The sequence below is a fragment of the Staurois parvus genome, unplaced genomic scaffold (genome assembly GCF_062004578.1).
Source record: "Staurois parvus isolate SC_StPar_1 unplaced genomic scaffold, SC_StPar_1.0 ptg000457l, whole genome shotgun sequence".
Taxonomy (NCBI): domain Eukaryota; kingdom Metazoa; phylum Chordata; class Amphibia; order Anura; family Ranidae; genus Staurois; species Staurois parvus.
The window spans coordinates 1,148,218-1,172,287 of record NW_028318253.1 but is presented as its reverse complement, the minus strand read 5'-3'; the positions used below and the strand labels follow the sequence as shown (position 1 = coordinate 1,172,287).

General features: G+C 42.4%; 1 protein-coding gene across 1 annotated transcript in view; it reads left to right on the top strand.

Annotated features, from left to right (window-relative positions):
- The window catches only part of LOC149452881 (phospholipase A2 inhibitor gamma subunit B-like), a 46,972-nt gene extending 30,824 nt beyond the window's left edge, over window positions 1-16,148 (top strand). Inside the window, exons 2-5 of the mRNA XM_089688869.1 lie at window positions 1,522-1,641; window positions 3,543-3,695; window positions 12,119-12,262; window positions 14,846-16,148. Coding sequence (XP_089544995.1) covers window positions 1,522-1,641; window positions 3,543-3,695; window positions 12,119-12,262; window positions 14,846-15,033 — 605 coding nt within the window. The 3' untranslated portion in view covers window positions 15,034-16,148. The remainder of the gene's footprint in view (window positions 1-1,521; window positions 1,642-3,542; window positions 3,696-12,118; window positions 12,263-14,845) is intronic.
- Window positions 16,149-24,070: the final 7,922 nt, after the last annotated feature.

Sequence of the window (24,070 nt, the reverse complement as noted above, 5' to 3'; positions counted from 1 at the left end):
AAGTACTTTAACCCTTTCACCTCTCTCTGATACCTCTTTGCTGTGCTATGGTTCTTTGTATATGTATATATATATATATATCTTAGTTACATCTTTGTTCTGTAAATATTTTTATTGCTCCTGTTTGACTTTTTAGTAATAAATCTTTCCTTCTGAAAGTGTTGAACTGTTTCTATAGCTCTGTATTGCAACTCATGAATTCCTGCCTCTAAAGAGACGCTACTGTGTTTGTTTAAACCTCTGTATAACCGGCCTGCGGACCGTTTTATACAGATGATTATCTCAATCATTATAGTGTTATAGCTGATAACGCCGAGTTTCCTCTTTCTCTGTACAAAAAGGAGGTGGTGGCAGTGTGAAGTATTAATTGCATAATTAACCTGACTCAGTAACAATCGCTCAGGCTGCCGGTACATCGATCTTTATCCATTAGCTGGAAAATCATTGTGCAGGGTGCAGCTGGGTGTGGCATTGTTAAGCATGTCACATCGCGGTTTTAGATCGCCTAGCCCTTTGGTCACGAGTTTGGGTGAGAAGGTCTGGGGTCCAACGCCGCGATCATGACAGGGGTCACTAGTCCTTTCGATAACCAGGGATTCCTTCAGTGTGGAGGAATTTCCTCTCACGTGCTGTTTAGGCTAGGGGACAGGAAGTGAATGGAAATCTCCGCAGCCCAATGGGACACAGCTTTCTTGTATCTTGTTAAATCACTTAGGCTAGGTTCACATATGTGCGGGTGGTGCCAATGCGGATCTGCACAAAAATCTGTGCAGGCGCACCACCCACACAGAAGAACGTGGACCCGCGGGCGGGTGCCATTAATTCTAAATTGACGCCTCATGTCGAGTCAGGAGTTGAAGCCTCCCATTCAAGTCTATGTAGATGCTCCTCAAAGCGCCTGGCAGGCATTTGAGGGACATTTGTGAGGTGGTTGCGGAGCGTTAATATCAATAAACTTCATTATAGGCATTTGTGGTGCAGTTGTAATGCTTGGCAAACACCTATCAAACGCCTCAAAAACATGCATAGGGCATTTGGGGGGCATTTGGGGAGCGTTTGAGGAATGTTAAAACCACACCACAAACGCCTATAATGAAGGGGCGTTTTGCAAGCGTTAGAAATTAGTCAAGTGTGAATGAGCCCTTAAGGATTTTTTTTTTTACCAAAGATGTAGCAAAATACATTTTGGTCATAATTTATTAAGATTTTTTTTTTTTTTATTGGATAAGTTTTATAGCAGAAAGCAAAAATTATTGATTTTTTTTTTCTTTTATCTAATCAAAACTTAAAACCCCAGTGGTGATCAAATACCACCAAAAGAAAGTTCTATTTGTGTGAAAAAAAAAAGATATAAATTTAATTTGTGTACAGCGTTGCATGATCGTGTAATTGTTAGTTAGTAGTGCAGCACCGCATAGAAAAAAATGGCCTGGTCATGAAGGGGGGCAAATATTCCAGAGGGAAAGTGGTTAATAAAACATATAAGTGGTCCATATGTAACAACTTTTTTTTGTTTTTCAGCTTTCTCCCTGACTTGCTTTCACTGTAACACCACCACTGGAGGCAACTGTGAAGAAAACGAGAAGACCTGCCTACCACCGTATGACACATGTATTACTACGCTCACTGAGATTCAGCAAGGTTAGTTGACCTGCACCCATCCTCCCACCACACATGTTATATTTTTGTGAATGTGAGGACACACAAAAAAAAAAAAAAAAAAAATCAACAAGATATCTGATCTTCTACTCAAAGAGGACGGCTGAGGAGAGAAGACGCCGAACGTGGAGGACAAAAGAGCAAGGGCGGGGTGTGAAGCAGTAATGGGGACGGTGGAGCTGACAGCTCTGAAAAAGGACAAATATGTAAGAAGCAGTTCGGCCACATTTTTACCACCCCACAACCATCCACCAAAAGCCTAACAAGTCAACTAAAGTGGACAGTACACATGCCATGGCAAATTTCACTTTTCAAGTCTGACAGGCAACACCGCCTGTCACCCCATATGGAAGAGAAATATATTTCCAATATACTTTGAAAGAAAAAATTATACATGCAACATATATTTACAATATATTGGCCTACATGAATATATTTTAACATGCATTCCAAAAATATAAATTAAAATTTTTTAAAATTTTTTTAAAAATTCCAAAGGCATATATTTAAAAATATATTTTTAAAAATATATTTTCCAGATATTTTTGAACATCTACAAAAATGCATTTAAACATATATTTTTAAATATACTTGTAAATGCTGTCCAAAATACACTTTGAAATATATTTCAGCATGTGTTCTGAATATATTTTTAATATATTCATAAATATATTGAAAAATATTTTTGAAATATATTGACTATTTGTAAATTGTACTATTTGAAATATATGTCAATATATTTGGGAAGAATATATTAAGAATGTATTTTTAAAATATATTTAAAATATATTTTTCTTCCATATGGGAAACTTGGCCATTGAAGTCAATGGGACTGTGCCGCAACTGCAAGTTGAACAATTGGTTCGCAGTTGCTGCGCCTTAGTTCCCTGCAAAACTGCCATTCTATAAAAATCAATCAATAAAATATGCATTCAGGAGGTCCTGTATTCCTCCCACTGACACCAATTATTGGGCACTATTCCTCACACACTGACACTAATGATGGGGCACCATCGTTGGTGTCAGTGGGAGGAATAGTTCCTCATTGTTGATGTTAGTGGGAGGAATAGTGTCCCATCATTGGTGTCAGTGAGAGGAATAGTGCCCCATCGTTGGTGTCAGTGGGAGGAATAATGCCCATCCTTGGTGTCAGTGGAAGGAATAGTGCCCCATCCTTGGTGTCAGTGAGAGGAATAGTGCCCCATTGTTGGTGTCAGTGGGAGGAATAGTGCCCATCCTTGGTGTCAGTGGGAGGAATAGTTCCCCATCGTTGGTGTCAGTGGAAGGAATAGTGCCCAAATCTTGGTGTCAGTGGGAGGAATAGTGCCCCATCCTTGGTGTCAGTGGGAGGAATAGTGCCCCATCCTTGCTGTCAGTGGGAGGAATAGTGCCCCATCCTTGGTGTCAGTGGGAGGAATAGTGCCCCATCCTTGGTGTCAGTGGGAGGAATAGTGCCCCATCGCTGGTGTCAGTGGGAGGAATAGCGCCTCATCGTTGTTGTCAGTGGGTGGAGCTCTAATAAGAAGAGGTGGAGCCTAAATAGGAAGGGGTGTGGGTTTACAGATGAAGGGGTGGGTCTTACACAGGAAGGGTGGGGCAAATTTAGATGCAGAGGGGTGCCCGATTTTAGTCTTGCCTAGGGCAGCACAAAACCAAAATACACCACTTATTATGGCCACTACTGTAGGTGGAGATGATGATCACAGGAAATAAACATATTAGGTACATTATGCTGATTATTCATTTTAGAAAACTAGGCCCTTAGTTGGGTTTTAAACCCCCATGAACTATTTGCATATACTGTATGCTGAGTCTAACAAGGGAAAACTGTTTTTTTTTTTTTTTTTTTTTAACAACCTATTCCATGTTCTGTGTTTTGACAGACAAACAAAAGCTGCCCATCAAACACCTGGTGAAATCATGTGGAGAAAGGAATCTCTGCAATCAAACTTACAGCATGTCATTCAACGCCACCAGGTTATATGCATCAGTCACATGCTGCGACTCAGACAAATGTAAAACAAATATTCCTGTAGGTAAGTCTGAACATAAAGATATATTTTTAGCTCTTATAGCACTTTTTCTCAAAATTCTTCCATAAAGAATTCAAAATATTAGAGCAGAAGTCGGCAACCTTTTCTCCCCTTCACAAGCATCAGACACACGGCGTGCGAGTGAACAATAGAGTGTCAGTCTTAGATTGTTTCAATTCCTTGCACAGTAGTTGTACTGCTAATGGAAAGTTCTACTTATTCATTATTTTATACTATGAAATGAGATTAATTTGTCATTAGCAGTACAACTATGAGTACAAAAACTGATTAAACACAAACATGGATAGCCTCAATGCATGAACTTGACATCTCAAATCAAACCAGACACGTGCACACCGGAAATGTTTGCTTCGTTTAGTTTCGGATGCATTAATTCATTGAGGAATTTGTCATGTTGAACCAATTTTTTTTTCGTATCTTCAGCATTTGTTTTGTAAATTTGTTAGTCTGGGTGAATCCGAACAAGTTTGCAGTTTTTCCGGAAGATTGCTTTATATTGAATATATTATTGAATCGGAAGGAGTTGATATTGTTGGACGCTAATGCAACCCATTAAAAGAAATGGCAAGAGCTGATTGGACAATATCAACTGGTATCCTGAGCATCCGAATTAACAAACGGAATGAAATTTGGATCCATTTGGTATCCAAGTATCAATTATCAAACAAATTTGAAAATGTAATTCATTTCCCCATGGGCCCGAACTACCATCACGGCATGTGACGTCAAATGAATGAAACTAATACATTCGTTAATTTCATTATAACTTTTTCAGATTCATTGACTTTCGTCATTATATACATCCAAATCTCCAAAAATGAAATTTTAGTCTGAGAAACAAATGGTAACAAAACGAAATGCACATGCATAGTCAGCCCAATGCAAGAATTTATAGACCTCAGATCAACCCCAATGCATGCACACCAGACCTCAGATCAACCCCAATGCATGCACGTCAGACCTCAGATCAACCCCAATGCATGCACGTCAGACCTCAGATCAGCCCCAATGCATGCACGTCAGACCTCAGATCAGCCCCAATGCATGCACGTCAGACCTCAGATCAGCCCCAATGCATGCACGTCAGACCTCAGATCAGCCCCAATGCATGCACGTCAGACCTCAGATCAGCCCCAATGCATGCACGTCAGACCTCAGATCAGCCCCAATGCATGCACGTCAGACCTCAGATCAGCCCCAATGCATGCACGTCAGACCTCAGATCAGCCCCAATGCATGCACGTCAGACCTCAGATCAGCCCCAATGCATGCACGTCAGACCTCAGATCAGCCCCAATGCATGCACATCAGACCTCAGATCAGCCCCAATGCATGCACATCAGACCTCAGATCAGCCCCAATGCATGCACATCAGATCTCAGATCTCCTCCAATGTTTAAAACAGCTAAATACATTCCACATGCATGGCGTAGAAAAGGTGTGGGTGTAGAAAAGAATTGCCCCCCTTTAAAATATTTGTCACATTGTTTTGTGTTGCAGCCTGATATGAAGACAGATTTACTGCAACTTCTACATTCCAACTAAAAGAAATAATACCATGTCAGAAAAAAACTAAACAAATTCAAATAGAATCACTGAGTTGGAAAAGTATCACCCCCTTGTGGCAGTATTTTTTTTTTTTTTAACCACATTTTGCTTTAATTCCAACCTTTAGTTTGATGGGATATGTCTACTAACTTTTCACATCTAGACTGCAATATTTGCCAACTCTTCTTTGCAGAACTTCTCTCGTTTAGTTAAATCTGACGGTGACCGTTTGTGGACAGCAGTCTCCAAGTCATTCCACAGGTTCTCTAAGCACTGCGTGGACATGTTTGCTGTGTTCTTTGGGTCATGGTCATGTTGGAAGGTAAACCTTCTTCCCATTGACAACTTTATGGAAGAGGGCAGAAGATTTTCCTCAAGAAATTACTGAATTTATTCTCTCTTGAGAAGAGGAGATTAAGCGGGGATATGATCTCCATGTATAATACATAAGGGGGGATATGATCTCCATGTATAATACATAAGGGGGGATATGATCATCATGTATAATACATAAGGGGGGATATGATCTCCATGTATAATACATAAGGGGGGATATGATCAACATGTATAATACATAAGGGGGGATATGATCTCCATGTATAATACATAAGGGGGGATATGATCTCCATGTATAATACATAAGGGGGGATATGATCTCCATGTATAATACATAAGGGGGGATATGATCTCCATGTATAAAACATAAGGGGGGATATGATCTCCATGTATAATACATAAGGGGGATATGATCAACATGTATAATACATAAGGGGGGATATGATCTCCATGTATAATACATATGGGGGGATATGATCACCATGTATAATACATAGGGGGGGATATGATCAACATGTATAATACATAAGGGGGGATATGATCTCCATGTATAATACATAAGGGGGATATGATCTCCATGTATAATACATAAGGGGGGATATGATCTCCATGTATAATAGATAAGGGGGGATATGATCTCCATGTATAATACATAAGGGGGGATATGATCTCCATGTATAAAACATAAGGGGGGATATGATCTCCATGTATAATACATAAGGGGGGATATGATCTCCATGTATAATACATAAGGGGGGATATGATCTCCATGTATAATACATAAGGGGGGATATGATCTCCATGTATAATACATCAGTGGTTCATATAGTGAACTCTGTGTAGAGCTATTCACCCTGAGATTATCACAGAGGACAAGGGGGCACTCTTTACATCTGGAGGAAAAGAAATTTAATCTCCAAACACGGAAAGGTTTATTCACAGTAAGAGCTGTGAAAATGTGTAATAGACTCCCTCAAGAGTTGGTTCTGGACAGCTCAGTGGATTGCTTCAAAAAAGTTCTGGATTGTTTCTTAGATACACAGAATATAACTGGATACTAACATTTATATGTAAAGTTGATCCAGGGAATATTCGATTGCCTCTCGGGGGATCAGGAAGGAATTTTTTTCCCAGCAGGAGCAAATTGGGTCATGCTTTGCTGGGTTTTTTTTTTGCCTTCCTCTGGATCAACTGTGGGTATAGGATTATAACTTTTTTTTATGGTTGAACTGGATGGACTTTTGTCTTTTTTCAGCCAGAATAACTATGTAACTATAAGAATGTGACAGTATTTTGCCCCATCTATTTTGCCTTCTATCCTGACAAGTGCTCCAGTCCTTGTTGCAGAGAAGCCCCCCATAACAGGATTTTCCCACCTCCGTGCTTTTGTAGGAATGGTGGTATTTGGATGGTGAGTTGCATTGGATTTCCGCCAGACATACCATTTGGGGTGGAGGTCAAATCATTAAATTTTAGTCTCACCTGACCATAATGCCTTTTTCCATGTGGTCTCATAATCTTTAAAGTGTGTTTTGGCAAAGCTCAGTCGTTACTGCATGTAGCCTTTCTTGAGGAGCGGCTTTTTTCTTGCAACCCTCCCATACAGGCCACATTTGTGGAGAATTTGTGATAATGTTGTCACATGTACACAGTAACCACTCTTTGTCATCAATTCCTGCAACTGCTTCAGAGTTGCTGTAGGCCTCTTGGTTGCCTCTCTGGCCAGTTTTCTCCTGGCTCTTTCATCCAGTTTGGAGTGATGGCCTGATCCAGGGAGGGTCTGTGTTGTACCAAATACAGTACCTTCCATTTCCTAATAGACTGCACTGTGCTTCTAGGCATTGATAAAGTCTTTGAAATGTTTTTGTGTCCACCTCCTTATCCCGGAGATCTTTTGACAGTGCCTTCCCACCCATAGTTGATTGTTTGCTTCAGTTGCACTACCTGGGACTGAAATGCTCCAGGAAAGCTCTTTTCATGCTGAGCCAATCAAAATGACCACAGCTGATCACAGCTGAAAGTCAAATGGCTTTGTGTGCCATTGAGAAGGTTATTAGCTACAGTTGACTGAGTTTACAACTCATTTTTAGGAGGGGGTGATCCTTTTTCCAACACAGTGATTATGTTTTTGACATGTTGGTGTTATATCGTTAACTTAGATCAGGGGTCCTCAAACTTTTTAAACAGGGGGCCAGTTCACTGTCCCTCAGACCGTTGGAGGGCCGGACTATAGTTTTAAAAAAAAAACTATGGTCATCTCCTGTACTGTGTCTGCATTTGTTCAGAGACTGCGGACGTACAACGGCAGTGGGAATACTGGGCCGGCCGCTCTATAAGACGCACAGACATTTCCCCCCAAGTGTGTCTTATAGAGCGAAATAGTGTTCCATCATTGGTGTCAGTGGGAGGAATAGTGCCCCATCATTGGTGTCAGTGGGAAGAATAGTGCCACTATCATTGGTGTCAGTGGGAGGAATAGTGCCCCATCATTGGTGTCAGTGGGAAGAATAGTGCCACTATCATTGGTGTCAGTGGGATGAATAGTGCCCCATCATTGGTGTCAGTGGGAGGAATAGTGCCCCATCATTGGTGTCAGTGGGAAGAATAGTGCCCCATCATTGGTATCAGTGGGAAAAATAGTGCCCCATCATTGGTGTCAGTGGGAGGAATAGTGCCCCATCATTGGTGTCAGTGGGAAGAATCGTGCCCCATCATTGGCATCAGTGGGAGGAACTAGCCGACCCCTGTTCCAGCATGGTGATGCTGCAGCCAGCATACCTGATTGCAGCAGTACCATCTGCACGGCACACTTACCAGGCGTTCAGCTGTCCTCCTTCCTTCACTCCGGCCTCTCCCTCCCTTGATTTTCGCGGGGCCGCTCGGCTCCGCCTCCTCGCCGGTGATTGGCCGCCTGTGTGCCTTTCCTGAGCTACAGTACTGGCGCCCAATCACCGGTGAGGAGGCGGAGCCGAGCGGCAGCGCGGACATCGAGTGAGGGAGTGGCCAGAGTGAAGGAGCAGCGCATCCTGGACTGGATCATCGTGGGACAGGGACTGGAGCCAGATAAGAGACAGCAGCCCCCTGCCCGCCCCTGTACTTAGTGTCCCCTGCCGGCGGGCTGGATGAATGTACTCGGCGGGCCGCATGTGGCCCGCGGGCCGTAGTTTGAGGACCCCTGACTTAGATGTTATAAGTTGCACTGAGTAAATACAGCTGGATAAAACAAAAACTGTGACTGTCTTCAATTCAGGCTGCAAAGCAACACAATGTGATTATTTTAAGGGGGGGGGGATTCTTTTCTATACCCATTTTATACACTGTTTTTAATGTCACGCAGTATTTGTGCAGAAGTTTTTCAAACTGAATTTTTAAATTCAATGAATTTTAGTGCATACATACACAATATACCGCTTGATTGGTGCATCCCCTCCCACCGCTCTCCTGAGCCTTCTGGGGCTCTCCCTGAGACTGAAGCTACAGCTTCCACCGGCTTACCTTAGAGCTGAACGGGGACTGGAATGTTCTTGGTCTCCGGTATGGTATTAGAAACCAGAAGAGAGGAGTATTTTGTGTTTTTCGATTTTGACAGATGTAAAGCAGGCCTTTTTTGGCTTGGATGGCATCTGATCACTCCAATCTTGGTGTGATCAGATGCTTTTAAGGGCAGAGGAAATATATGGGGTCTAATAGACCCCATAACTCTCAGTAAAGAGTAGCTGTCACTGCTTTTAGCTATTACAAGGGATGTTTACATGCCATATGATAGCAATAAAAGTGATAAAAAAATAAAGGGACATATTCAAAATAACAAATTCAATAAAATAAATAAAAATTTAAAAAATTTGCCAGATGTAAAGCAGGCCAAAAAAGGCCTGCTTTACATCTGGCAAAATCGAAAAAGACAAAATACTCCTTTCTTCGATTGATGTTCCACTGTGTCCGGAGGATACAGAGGGCACCAGATCGCGGTGCTCTGTGCTCCCAAGGAGCGCGCACAGTCCATAATGGTGGGCGCCGTTTATGAACGGCGACCTGACCCTGGACTGCCATCATTCCCGCCATTTATATACAGCGGCTGGAAGGCAAGTGGTTAAGAAACCAGCAACAGCCTGAGTAGAAATGCCTGTCCCCCACCAGCATGTTGCAGAGATGCCCTGCTCCACTTCTCCACCTCATCCAATCAGAAAGCTCTTTGCATTCATTGAGAAAATGAAAAGCAGCCCAGACCAAACCACCAACCTCCTGTGTTCACAATGCAGCAGGGCAGCCGCTTGGCACATGACCTGGAAGCTAGTGGAGATCACTGTGATTTCCAGCATCTATAGGGATCACACAGGTATGATATATGCATTGTTATTAAGTGCTTGTCACCTGCCCACAGTAGTTGAACTGTGAGCAGGAATCAGTTGCAGGCTGGGCGATGCGCTGGTAGGTCGCAACCTTTGCGCATGTTGTGTACGTGCTCGCACCCTCTGCCAACCCGTCCTGTGATTGAACACGGCAGAAGTTTGGCAGCTGATTTCAGTCAATGATTTTGGCTGAAGTCAAGCAATTGGCTGTAGCTAATCACACACAAAGTTCTGTGTTTACAAAAACACAGAACTCTGTATACAAGGAACAGTGATCTGTCTGTTTCGTTTCCCTGCAAAGCAGTCATAAATAGCAGATAGTAAAGTAAAAGCAGCACATATTACACACATTACATATTGTTAACCCCTTGCCCTACTGAGGATTTACCCCCCTTCCTCACCAGGCCATTTTTTGAGTTACAGCACTGCGTTACTTTAACTGACAATTGCGCGGTCATGCAATGCAACACCCAGATGAATTTTTGTTTCCCACAAATTGAGCTTTCTTTCGGTGATAGTTGATCGCCTGTGCGTTTTTTTAGTTTTTGCGCTATGTGCAAAAAAAGACCAACAATTTTGAGAAAAAAAAACAATAATTTGGTTTACATGAAAGTTAGAGCGTTGACAAATGGTGGTACAGATACTGGGATTTTTTTTTTCCTACTAGTAATGGCGGTGATCAGAGACTTTTTAGCGGGACTGGGGGACTGGGGCAGGCATTCTGAAACTGGGGGGAACTAACTTGGTGTCACTGACATCCCCAGTGACTCCAATACAGTGATCAGTGCTACAAAACAGCACTGACACTCTACTAATGACACTGGGCAGAAAGGGGTTTTTGTGAGGGGCGATCAAAGGGTTAACTGTGTGTAGGGAGCGTTTTACTAGGGGGCGGGTGTACTTCACTGTAAGTGCAAGTGCGCCCCAGCTGACAGGGAGGAAGACTGTTTGTTAACAAAACCGTCTTCCTCCCCATCGGTGATTGTTGGTAATCACCAGGTGCCGGCAGGTACTCACTGGCCGGGACCGGGTGATTGACATGGCGGCGTGGGTAGGGCAAAGTCATGTATATATATATATATGTGATTTTGCGCACCTGTGCCACTGTGTAGCAGTATATCTGCTATATGGCGGCAGGTAAGCCGTTAAGCAATCAATTAACCCCTTAATTGCCCCTAGATTGAATTTCCCCTTCCCAGCAAGTCTCATTAGTACAGTGTCAGTGTACAGTATTATCACTGATGACTGTATTAGTGTCACTAGCGATGTCAGTGACCTGCGCAGATAGTGTCCCTTAGCGCCATATTGCCAGCCACACTATCACAGTCACACTGTAAGACACTGGTCACCACCAATACCAGTATAGCTCTATAGCTGTGTAAATTCCAGTATATATACCTTAGTTTGTAGACACTATAACTTTTGCACAAACCAATTAATATACACTTATTGTGATTTTTTTTTTTTTACTAGGGACATGTAGCAAAATTCATTTTGGCCTAAATTTAAAAATTTTGGGGGGGGGGGGGGTTATTGGATATGTTTTATAACAGAAAGTAGAAAACATTTAAAAAAAAAATCTGTGGTCTTTTTTTTTGTTTATATTGTAAAAAGTAACAAACCCAGTGGCGATCAATTTCCACCAAAAGAAATCTCTGTTTGTGTGAAAACAATGATATTTATTTCAGTTGGGTACAGTGTTGCATGGCTGCACAATTGCCTGTTAAAGTAGCGCAGTGCTAAATAACAAAAAAATGCTCTCGTCATGAACGAGGTAAAACCTTCCCAAGGTCTAGTGGTTAACCGTGTAAAAATGCCATACTTGGGATTCTTGAGGTCACTGAGCTGGAACAGGCTTGCAGCTAGAAAAGTATTAAAAGTCTAAAGCTGTGTCCTGTAAGTTTGCTCCGGGTCAGTCCTGGATTCTGTCTTCACCTGTTTCTCCATAAGAATGATGGGAAATGTTCACTTTACATGCCTCCCCTGTAAAAATTCAAATATCCTTTGTTATCCAATTGAATTGCCCAATCCTGCAATCAACGCTGGAGAAAAAAATTAACAGGAAGTGATTGGTTGTCATGAGCAGGCCAGATGGTTCTTCTTTCATCAATTCAGGGTGGAAACAAGTGGTCCTACCTGTCCCGGCATATCTGTCTGTATTTTTTTTTTCAGTTGATGATCCGAAAAAGGAGAAGGATAAGGAGAACAAACACAGGTGCCCTTACTGCAACGAGCTTCTCACTAAGTGCAACGATCCAAAGACAGTCAGCTGCTACGGAAAAGAGTACAAATGTGTGAGCTTCAAGTCTAAAGATGGTAGGTACAACACAGGCAACTTGTCTGGATGTCTGTGGCTACACTGACAGCTGATCAGCTATCGACCGTTAAGGATGCGGCGGCCGGCTGACAAAGGGCGGGGCAATCTACATTTAGTAACAAGAGGCACACAGCAGACACCCCCCACCAAACCAATAGACAAACATATACATTCCATAATAATAGTTTGCTCCCAAGCAAGACACACAATAGAACAATGGGATTCAACCACATGGCATGAAACAATGAACAACCCCCACCTATCTCCTAGACATGTCTACACAATATTAGGACATTTCACCCTGCACCTCCTAACAGGCACAGGGTGACTTACACATAAGAGGGATATGGGGAGCTGAGATAGGGGTCTCCCCACCTCTCCAAAGTGAGCTGTATTCCATGGGCCCCCCACCCAAAGTGTCTCCCATCACAACCGGTGACTGCATATACCTGATGGAGCAACCTATCCGTATGCCAAAACCAAAAACAGTCAATATATTTAAAAAAAGGAGAAAAAAAAAATAATAAAAAAATAAAAAATATGTAAAAGAGAAGGAGAAAAATAATGGTGTGGAGGGAAAGGAAGTAGAGGTGGGGTGAGATGGTAATGGGATGGAGGAAGAGCTCCTTGTAGCCATGTTTGGTCAGGTCAGATGTCTGCAAACACATGTGGCACATTGCAGGTAAAGTTATACCTGCGATCCTAGAGTATCCCGATATTTGAAAGAGCAGGTAAACTTGCTCCAGTAGTACCATGTTTTATGAAAGCATTCTTTCCTGGAATTGGCTGATGCTATAAATGATTCTATTTGGTAAGTTTTGCTTATTTTGGTGAACCACAGTTTCGGGGGTGGCACAACTGTTTGCTTCCAATATATGGCCTCCACCCACCAGTGCCTTCTACCCTCCAAACCCTTCCAACAGACCGAGCTCTTTACCCCAAGCCTCATACACAGACAGGATGTTGAGGTAAAATCAAAGGAATAACTATTTATTAAAACCCAGACACATACTTTATACCCCAGGAGGTCATTCCCCTCTTGGGGGTATTAGCATAAATAAGACAAGATGTACAACCAGTAAAAACATGACAACTCAACCTTTTAATTAATCGAATTAACATCTAGGCACCTAGACAAGTCTTATCAGTATGGCTAATAGTCACATAAATTCCCCATCCGGTCTCCCTTGTCTATGTGCTGGAAAACATGTCGACAATAAATCTTAATTAGCCAGGGCATGCCCACCAGGATGACCAGAAACAGTACAACAGCCCCGATACATGAAGCACATTACATCATTCGTTTCTAAATGGCCCACCCCAGATCCAGCTTGGATCTAGGTTACCAGGAGGCACATCTTCGGCGGAAATAGTATAAAAAGGTAATAATACACAGTTTATAGTAGCCGGGCAAAATGGGCAAATGCTGCATTATGCAGCTCTTGAGGACCAGCTAGGGCAAGATAAGAAATATGCCCAAGAAGAGGTCTATATCCCCGGCTGGTGAAGGTACATCTGCATGATCTGTCCGGCACAGTCAGTGGTGAGTTTGTCCGCAGACTCACCACTGTTCTGGGGACTTCCTGGCAGCATAATCCCGGTAGATACTCCCGGCCAGTCAAAGGGTTTCAGGACTCGGCTCTATGCTGTGACCGGGAGAAACAGACAAAATCCCCAGTCTCTTCCATGGGCCATAATCAGTAGGTAGAAGGTTACCCCAAAGTCTCCTCGAAAAGCCCCTGTCCTGGTTGGGTCTGTCACACGTGCCTTCGCTGCATTTAGAAGGTGCAATAGCAGAGAGCATTTATAGTGTTTCAAAGACACAGGGGTCAGATGGAGCAGAAAAAATAGCAATTGGATGTCTGTCAGCTTGAAAATATAACATCTAATTTGGGTCCAAAAATCTGAGAGTCTAGGGCATGAACAAAAGAAATAGAGCATAGTGCCCTCTTCCTCTCCGCACCACCAGCATTGCAGGGAATAATCTGGGAACAATTTGTGTACGGTCGATGGGACTGTCTCTTGGGTCTTACGCGAAATAGAATCTTTATGGGACAGGATCCTGTGTCTTTGTTGTTCAGAAAAAGTGACACCAGGAAGGTTTTTATTGCTGTCTGTGCCACTATCAGGGAGATTCACTCTCTCTGTTTGTCAGGCTTACCATTATTATCGAAAGTGAAAGTAAAAGAAAATTCCACATTTTGGATTGTCCTTAGAACAGTTATAGTCAGGATATCTTCCAATGGGGACACTAGTTTTGGTGACCCTGGTGACACACCAGGATTCCCTTACTTTAAAGGGATTTTTTCTCATTTCCTGGTTTGGCTATAGAACAGGAAGTGAAGGGAAATCTTTGCAATGGGATACGGGTGGCAAAAATAGAGGTTATATCTTTTCCTTGCTCTATCCAAAAAGAAATAAAAAATGTTTGCCTTTAGTTCTATTTGAACTGTCTTTATTATACGGTATATGTACAGTACAATAATGACATGGGATGGTAGTATTATTTGATGGGTGGGGGGGGGTCTATTTTAATCATGAGTGCTTCTTCTTCACCCTTTTCTTTCTGTTTTTACCGCTAGACTCAAACCAGGTCTATAAATGGAATGGATGCGCTACAGATAATGTGTGTTCAATGAATACTGTGGCCACTCTACCAATGAACCAAGTTTTCTGGACAAAGTTCCAGTGCAACCATGCTCCATCTCTGCTGCCCGGACTGTTACTCCCTGGAGCATTCAGCCTAGCCATGCTGAAGCTCCTCTTGTAGTCACCATCTGAGGGAACATCGTCTGGAAACTGATCCTTCCCTGGGGCTGGACCAGCCGCAATGCATTGCAAAGATGTTCTGACCATCTACACGCAGGGCAATGCATGTTTCTACACTGTATATTTCCAGAGCCATGTCTATATAACAGCTCCGATTAATTTATGTATGTATGTTCATCATGTGCAGAATTAATATTTATCTATATCCACAGGCAAAAAACAAACAAAAAAATACCCTAACCTTGTATATCTCATACACAACGAAAAAAGGGAAAATATGATACGGTATGTGTGTATCAGCAATGCATGGCTACCTTAGTAACAAAAAGAATAAATAAATAAGTAAATGACATGATCCATTACACAGAAACACATACAATGGAAGGCCAGAGGTCATCTTGGATAGAGGAAGAAACATTCGGGATAGGGTTCCATTTTAGTAGGCTAGCTCTTTTTCATTACGTAAGTCCACCTTTTTTTTAAATTGACATTTCTCAATGCCAGTACAAAAGTAGCCATAAAAACCTGACATATACATATAAAAATAAGCATAATGCAAATAGCTAAGGTGTATAGTAAATTCATAACCACCAAGGAAGACAACCCAAGAAAAGATGATGGTTACCAAGGGTAAGTGCTCCCTGCATACCGTTCTTTGCCTTATTAAATAAAATGCAGTGTGTATATTTTCCTGGGAAGATATTGGAATGTTGTTGAATTTCGGCCCATTGTACATAATAGGGTGAGGTCCAAGAAATATTAAACAAACTGGGTCTTTAGGCCTTGTTCACACGGGCTTACTACAGTGTACACCCGTGCGGGTGCTGAATTTGCCTGCATGTGGATGCACTGGTGTTCCATGCATTCCTGTGCAGGTAGTCTCATCAATTTAAATTGGGGTGCAACAGACGCACGGACACATGTAACTGTAAGCGCACAGCTGTCAAATTGGGAGCAGTGGCTGAGTTCCAACTGACATCTATGGGACTGCCTACACATAAATGCAAGGAACACCTGTATGTCCCCATGCAGGTAAACATGACCCTGACACAGGTGTGCTACATGCAATATTCAATATATTTCAAAATATATTTCAATAAATATATATATACTGTATGTTGAAGTGCGTTTTTTTTACCAAATATATGAAAATATTTTTAAAAATACATTTCAAATATACTGTATGTCTTTAAAAATAGAAATCTACATTTTTGGAATGCATTTACAAATATATGTAAAAATATACAGTGGGGATCGAAAGTTTGGGCACCCCAGCTAAAAATTTGTATTAATGTGCATAAAGAAGCCAAGGAAAGATGGAAAAATCTCCAAAAGGCATCAAATTACAGATTAGACATTCTTATAATATGTCAACAAAAGTTAGATTTTATTTCCATCATTTACACTTTCAAAATAACAGAAAACAAAAAAATGGCGTCTGCAAAAGTTTGGGCACCCTGCAGAATTTATAGCATGCACTGCCCCCTTTGCCAAGCTGAGACCTGCCAGTGTCATGGATTGTTCTCAATCATCGTCTGGGAAGACCAGGTGATGTCAATCTCAAAGGTTTTAAATGCCCAGACTCATCTGACCTTGCCCCAACAATCAGCACCATGGGTTCTTCTAAGCAGTTGTCTAGAAAACTGAAACTGAAAATAGTTGACGCTCACAAAGCTGGAGAAGGCTATAAGAAGATAGCAAAGCGTTTTCAGATGTCAATATCCTCTGTTCGGAATGTAATTAAGAAATGGCAGTCATCAGGAACAGTGGAAGTTAAAGCAAGATCTGGAAGACCAAGAAAAATATCAGACAGAACAGCTCGCAGGATTGTGAGAAAAACAATTCAAAACCCACGTTTGACTGCATGATCCCTCCAGAAAGATCTGGCAGACACTGGAGTTGTGGTACACTATTCCACTATAAAGAGATACTTGTACAAATATGGTCTTCATGGAAGAGTCATCAGAAGAAAACCTCTTCTACGTCCTCACCACAAAAATCATCGTTTGAACTTTGCAAATGAACATATAGACAAGCCTGATGCATTTTGGAAACAAGTTCTGTGGACCGATGAGGTTAAAATTGAACTTTTTGGCCGGAATGAGCAAAGGTACGTTTGGAGAAGAAGGGGCACAGAATTGAATGAAAAGAACCTCTGTCCAACTGTTAAGCATGGGGTTGGATCAATCATGCTTTGGGGTTGTGTTGCAGCCAGTGGCACAGGGAACATCTCACGAGTAGAAGGAAAAATGGATTCAATAAAATTTCAGCAAATTTTGGATGGTAACTTGATGCCATCTGTGAAAAAGCTGAAGTTAAAGAGAGGATGGCTTCTACAAATGGATAATGATCCTAAACACACCTCGAAATCCACGGGGGATTATATCAAGAGGCGTAAACTGAACGTTTTGCCATGGCCTTCACAATCTCCTGACCTCAACATAATTGAAAATCTATGGATAGACCTTAAAAGAGCAGTGCGTGACAGACAGCCCAGAAATCTCAAAGAACTGGAAGACTTTTGTAAGGAAGAATGGGCAAAGATACCTCAAACATGAATTGAAAGACTCTTGGCTGGCTACAAAAAGCGTTTACAAGCTGTGATACTTGCCAAAGGGGGCAGTACAAGATATTAACTCTGCAGGTTGCCCAAACTTTTGCAGACGCCATTTTTTTGTTTTCTGTTATTTTGAAAGTGTAAATGGTGGAAATAAAATCTAACTTTTGTTGACATATTATAAGAATGTCTAATCTGTAATTTGATGCCTTTTGGAGATTTTTCCATCTTTCCTTGGCTTCTTTATGCACATTAATACAAATGTTTAGCTGGGGTGCCCAAACTTTCGATCCCCACTGTATGTTAAAATTACTTTTTTATGTTAAAAAAAAATCTGAACATATAAAAAAGTCATTTTAACATATATTTTTTATATATTTGTAAATGCATTCCAAAAATGTAGATTTGTATTTTTAAAGACATAAAGTTATTTGAAATGTATTTTTAAAAATATTTTTCATATATTTGGTGATAAAAACGCACTTCACCATACAGTATGAAATTTATATTCAACATTTATTGAAATATATGTTGAAATATATTGAATATGGCCAAAATTGTAGTATTTCAAATATATGTCAATATATTTGGGAAGAATATTTTTAAAATATATTTCAGATATATTTTTCTTCCACATGGGTGGTAAGGCCTGGTAGGGTCTGGTAAGGCCCCTGCTCTTCCTAATGGCTGAGCATACTGGGACTTTTGACTCTCCAACACCAAGACACCCCAACATCTCCTATCCTCACATTAGATTATAATCAGCCTCACCCTTTACACAGTTGTATAAAGAGCAGCGTAAGATCGTATTTCTCAAATGTGACTGCGATTGCATTTTGCTTTCTTTCTTTTCCTTATGGAAACAATAAATTATTAATTAAATACATTTTTAAAGAATGTCTACATATATCTTTTGCTGGAACCTAGCTACTGCCAGAATCACATTGCTAGATATGTCAACCTGAAAGTGCAGGCTATAGGGTGTCATGTGCCACAGCAAAAACAGGATGTGGATAATTAAAACAGGACTCCATTCCCCCAAAAAATCAATAGCTCCATTAAAACATAAAATAAGGGGGAAAAAAGCAGCTTTTGCTGAAATACTCACCTTCAATCTGGAACTGCCCTTGTAGTAATTCTTTTCCACCACTAGATGTTCTCAGTCTTTTAGGCTGAATGATGAACTACAGCATTCAGCCCACTTTTGTTGAGCCCAGATTGTCATGCTCCTAGTGACTAGCCCCCAACCCCAGTAACTGGACACAAGTCTAGTCCTTGCATGCAATGGTGGCTCCAATGGATGCTGCACGAGAAAGGAGCCACCTTGAAACATGACACCAGCTCAAACTGGCACATAGGCAAGGATTAAAAGATAAAGAAGCTGCATAATCAGTAAATGAATAAATCAGCTGCTGAAAGTGCATAAAAACGTAGGGTTTAATGTTATTTTACGTGGTGTAGGAAAGTGATATTTTTTAGCCACGCAATCAAGACTGCTATCATACTTTTGTGCAATAGTATAACTAAAGGCAACACTTTGTTTTTTACAATTTTGAATAGAGTGTAGAGGAATTAGAACACCTGTCAATTTTTATTACTGTCTGTACCCTGGTTATGGAGATTCACCCTATTTGTCCTGCTGACCATTATCACTGAAAGCAAAAGAAAACACATATCTTCAGTTGTCATCAGAACAGAAATAGAGGAAAAATCTTCAAAAAGGACACTAGATCTGATGATCCTGATGACAGCCAGGGATTCCTTCACTTTAGGGCAGGGGTGTCAAACTCCATTTCATCGTGGGCCGTATCAGCATTATGGTTGCCCTCAAAGGGCCGGTTGTATCTGTAAGACTAGACGTCCAGAGCACCCCACTCCCTATTACATCAGATGCCAAGAATCCGACACCCTCCCTAACATCACCGTGCACCCCCTTTCGGGGCAGAGCTAGAAAGCAGAAAGTGCAGGGTCTAGAGGAGGACCAGAGGAGCAGCGGAGTCAACTACCAGAGTCTACTGAATGCTGAGACCAGGGGAGGCAGAGATGAGAGGGTGCTGCAGCTGCACTGAGAGGTGCAAGATTTGGCAGAGGAGTTCTATTCACCTCTCTGCTGCCAACTGCTGAGACAAAGTGGGGCAGAGACAAGGGGGTACCTGCAGGAGAGGTGCAAGAGCCACATGAATTGGCCTGGAGGGCCACATTCGGCCCGCAGGCCTTGTGTTTGACACCTGTGCTTTAGAGGGATTTTCTCTCACTTTCCTGTCGTGGCTATGGGACAGGAAGTGAAGGGAAATTTCCCCAATGGGACACAGGGGGAAAAACCCTAACAGGAGTTATAACCCTCCCTTACTCTTGATTTTAGTTCTGCTTTAATGCTTGAGTATAGCTCTTCTCAGACTGTGAAACTATACTTTCACAATGCACTTGCGATGCAGTGCATTTTAGGAGTGTTGTACATGCATGTGCAGATCTTTTTCTAAAACACTACACATGCTATGTTGGGTAGGTGCAGCTTGGTGAGGCAGCAGACAACACACAGAGTCCTTGTTTGCAGAAAATGTTGTATTGCAGAACTTGTATAAATGTATAAAACAACAAATAAAGGAGCGCTCCAAACCCTGTGAAAGTCAATAGAGTCACAAACCCAGGAATAATTCAAATCGAAATTCACTTTAATGTTGGGTTAAAAAGCATGACATGTAAGAGTGCCCATAATGATGCATCACCAAGCCAGTGGAGAGGAGAAACACATCTTCTCAGAAGCTGGAGGTTGACATATAATTCTGGACCCAACAGTAGGTTGCTCAGCCCAGGAGCCTCTAGACAGTAGGAAAGGAGTGTGGATGGCAACCGCTGGGATCACTGAGATGGCACGTCCGCCAGAAGTCACGTGTCCCAGATTCAGTTGTCATGTCATATACATGGCAAGAGACTACCCGAACAAGGGCTGGTAAGGGCAAACTGGAAGTCTAGGAGAGCACTCAAACCATGTCAAACCAAAGGAGAGAAGACGGTCACCATGATAACATGTTTGAGGGACCTTCCTCAGATCAGGAAGGCGAGGTAGCATTCTCAAGTGGGGAACTCATATCAGAGAGTCAGCAATGAGTAGGTCTAAGCCGGAGACAACTCCTATCAAGGAGAGTGGAGTGTGGCCTGGCTGGTCCAACCCAAAAGGGAGCTTGCTGACTAAGGCCCCATGCTTTCCCTACTCTGCTGGAACCTTTCTGGACCACTAGTGCTGTCTCTGACAGTAAGGCTTTCTGTCCCTACACTAACCAACTCACAAAATGCATGTCAAAACCCAGGGCAGGGGCTTATAAAGACTCTGCATGACCCAAGATGGCCACTAGGGTCACCTAGAACAGGGGACAGAGGAATTCATAAAGAGACCAGTTTCTCTTAACTCCCTTCAACTGCAATGCTGATCTGGACAAGTTCCGCCTACAGTGGAGAATGTAGACTGCACCTGCTTACCTTCTATGTCTCTTTTTCAATAAAACACAATACCTGCCTGGTGGAAATCTTCTTTAGAATGTAAACTGAGCTGCACATGCATGCGTAGCTCAGTGAAAATTTTCAGCATACCTTGGTGCTAAAATAAATTAACTCCCATGTGCATGCGGGAAAGTTACCTCATTCCTGTGCTGGGGGTTGTATACACACAAAACAACCAAAGACCACTCACTTGGAAGAAGCCAAGTAGAAAATGTGAGTGCCAGCAAGTGAGCTTGTGGATGTTACTCCACTGGAGCTATTGCAGATATTTCAGTATGTTAGTACCACTTTATGAAAGACTGACCTGTGCAAATCAGGTCAATCAGCAGATGTCACCAACTTCAGCTTATTTCAGAGGATCCAAATTTTTAACCAAAAGGTGTTAGCAAGTGATGTCTGAGGCTGTTCATAGAAAACTCCTAAACTGAACAAAGTTTTCCGTCCTAGGGCCTGTTCTCTTTTGATGGCCAAATGCATCTATAGAAAATGGACTTTACATTAAAGAATTCCAGGCATGGATATTTTATACATAGCTACATTGGTCCAGCTTGGACCAATGTAACTATATATATATATACCATAACTGTAGGATTCTAGAAGCTGGAAATCACTGTAGTAGACATTGCTACTCCAGTGATCTCTATCAGCTTCCAGATCCCATGCCGAAAAGCTGCATTGTGAACACAAGAGATTGGCCGCTGGGTAGTGTATGCTTTGCATTTTCTCAATGATTTCAAAGTGTTCCCTGGTTGGACAAGGTGGAGAGGTGGGCAGTGATGTCATGCTGTCCACTTCATCCAATCACAGAACGCTTTCCATTAAATTAGTTAATTCAAAGCATTCTGTGAATGGTGCCTGTGCCCAGTGGCTGACCTCCTGTGTTCACAATACAGCAGTGCAGCCACTTGGCACAGGACCTGGAAGCAAGTGTAGATCACTGGAGTAGTGATGTCTACAAAAGTGATTTCCAGCTTCCAGGGGCATCGACTAAATATAGATAGTTCCATGGATCCAAGCTGGAGCAAGGTAACTATGTATAAAATGTTGATACCTGGAATCCCTCTTTAAACGATCTACTGCCTGGGTGGTCAAGATGACCTGACCCCCACCCAACTATGTCATACTCCATCCGGTTGACCTGTGGCATGCATCCCCAGCGTAGGGTGCTGCTATGCTGTTGCTTATCAATAAATCAAACAGCACAGGGGATGCAAGATTGGGTTGACTCAGCCAACACTTCATTAAATGGGTAAAAAAATTAGGGCTGTTGGTGACCAACCCAACTATTGGTGTAACTGAAGTCACCAGATTGGTTAAATGATGCAAGGTGTTCATTACTAATTTAACGTATCCTCCCAAAAATGGGTTTATTTTTGTTGGAAATGATCTGTAAGTTCCTGCTATGTGTTGGAGATAATCTGCCTTTAAAGCGGTGCTCCACCCAAAAGGGGATGTTCCGCTTTAAGCCTTTGTCCCCCGCTCCCCATTAAGAATTGGCACCTATAGGGAGCGGGTACCGGAATTTGACAGGTTCCCACTTCCACTGCGATCGCCTAAGCGATCGGAAGCAGAAGTTGTCCTTCCCCCTCCCTCTCCGTAGTCTTCTGTGACACGTGAAAGGATCCAAAAGACTATGGGGCCATTCACAAAGCGCAGCGCTTCTCGCAAATGCGCAGTGGGCACCCAGCTGTGAAGCTGCAAGCTATCACAGCCGGGTGCCCACACTGAAGATGATAGCGCCAGAGAGAGAAGACGGCCGGTGAAACCAGCGGTGGTGAAGACCGCTGGACCGAGGGACAAGTAAGTGACTGTATTTTAAAAGTCAGCCGCTACAGTTTTTGTAGCGGCTGACTTTTATTTTTTTTTTTAGGTGGAACTCCGCTTTAAAAACAGAACTGAATTCTTCAAAAGAAATGCTAAGAGGTAGAGTTTTTGATAGGAGAGCCCGTATGTCTATTCTGCAAAAAAAATTCTTCTTGGGATGATGCAACTCCAGAACGCATTCATGAGAGGTACCTCATCAGTGGCTTCCCAATGGCCACAAAATGAAAGAGTTGGATGTGGGAGAAGTGGAGAGATGAGGGCATCGGCAGCTATGAAAAGGTATTGGGGAGTGTAGTGCTGTGAGCTGGTATTTAATGTGTGAGCTGGTATTGCCATAGTGTGCAGATCTGCTGTGCATATTTGTACATGAAGAAAAGAGCTCCCTCATCCCCTCCCCGCTGTAAGCATTTATGCATGTTCATGCTGACAGCAGGAGCAAGCATAAAAAGTTGTCCATAGTGCATCTCGATTCTACACACGCCTATGTCCTTATGAGCTGAGATAATTACAGGTGGCCATGTGGGCGCTAAACTTTTGCTGAGGCCGAGGTCATTTTGACCCTTCGCTGCTGCCTACACATTGTTGATGTTTACATCTACCCACCCCAGCACCCTAAGCAGGGGCGGACTGACAACTCATGGGGCCCCCAGGTAATAGGGGATCATGGGGCCCCTGTGTCCTTGCCCAAACTCAAAAAAGCCTATGAAAAAGGTACCAGGGGCATCTCATGGGACCCCCTACTGACTCCGGGCCCTCGGGCAGTGCCCAAGTTTCCAAATGGTCAGTCCGCCCCTGACCCTAAGTTCACTAGACAGCAGTGGTTATGCATAGGCTCCATTTATACTTTACACAAGTGTTTGCGTGCACACAGCGCAAACTACAGTCGAAATCAAACTGCTTTTTTTTATTTATGCAGCTAAACACTACAAACCAAAACACAGCTGTACAAATAGGCCCATAGCAGACAATACTGTTGCATACAGGGTTGACAGCACAAACAGTGCGCCCTAAGCGCAGAGTGTCACTGCGCATGCACGGCGACATCATCGACTACTGCTGATGTGAAAATCTCCTAAACAGTGCAGATTTAGGAGATATTCACTTTACCCACATAAGCTTACCTAGAAATACAAGTTCTTTAAAAGAGTTGAATACTGCT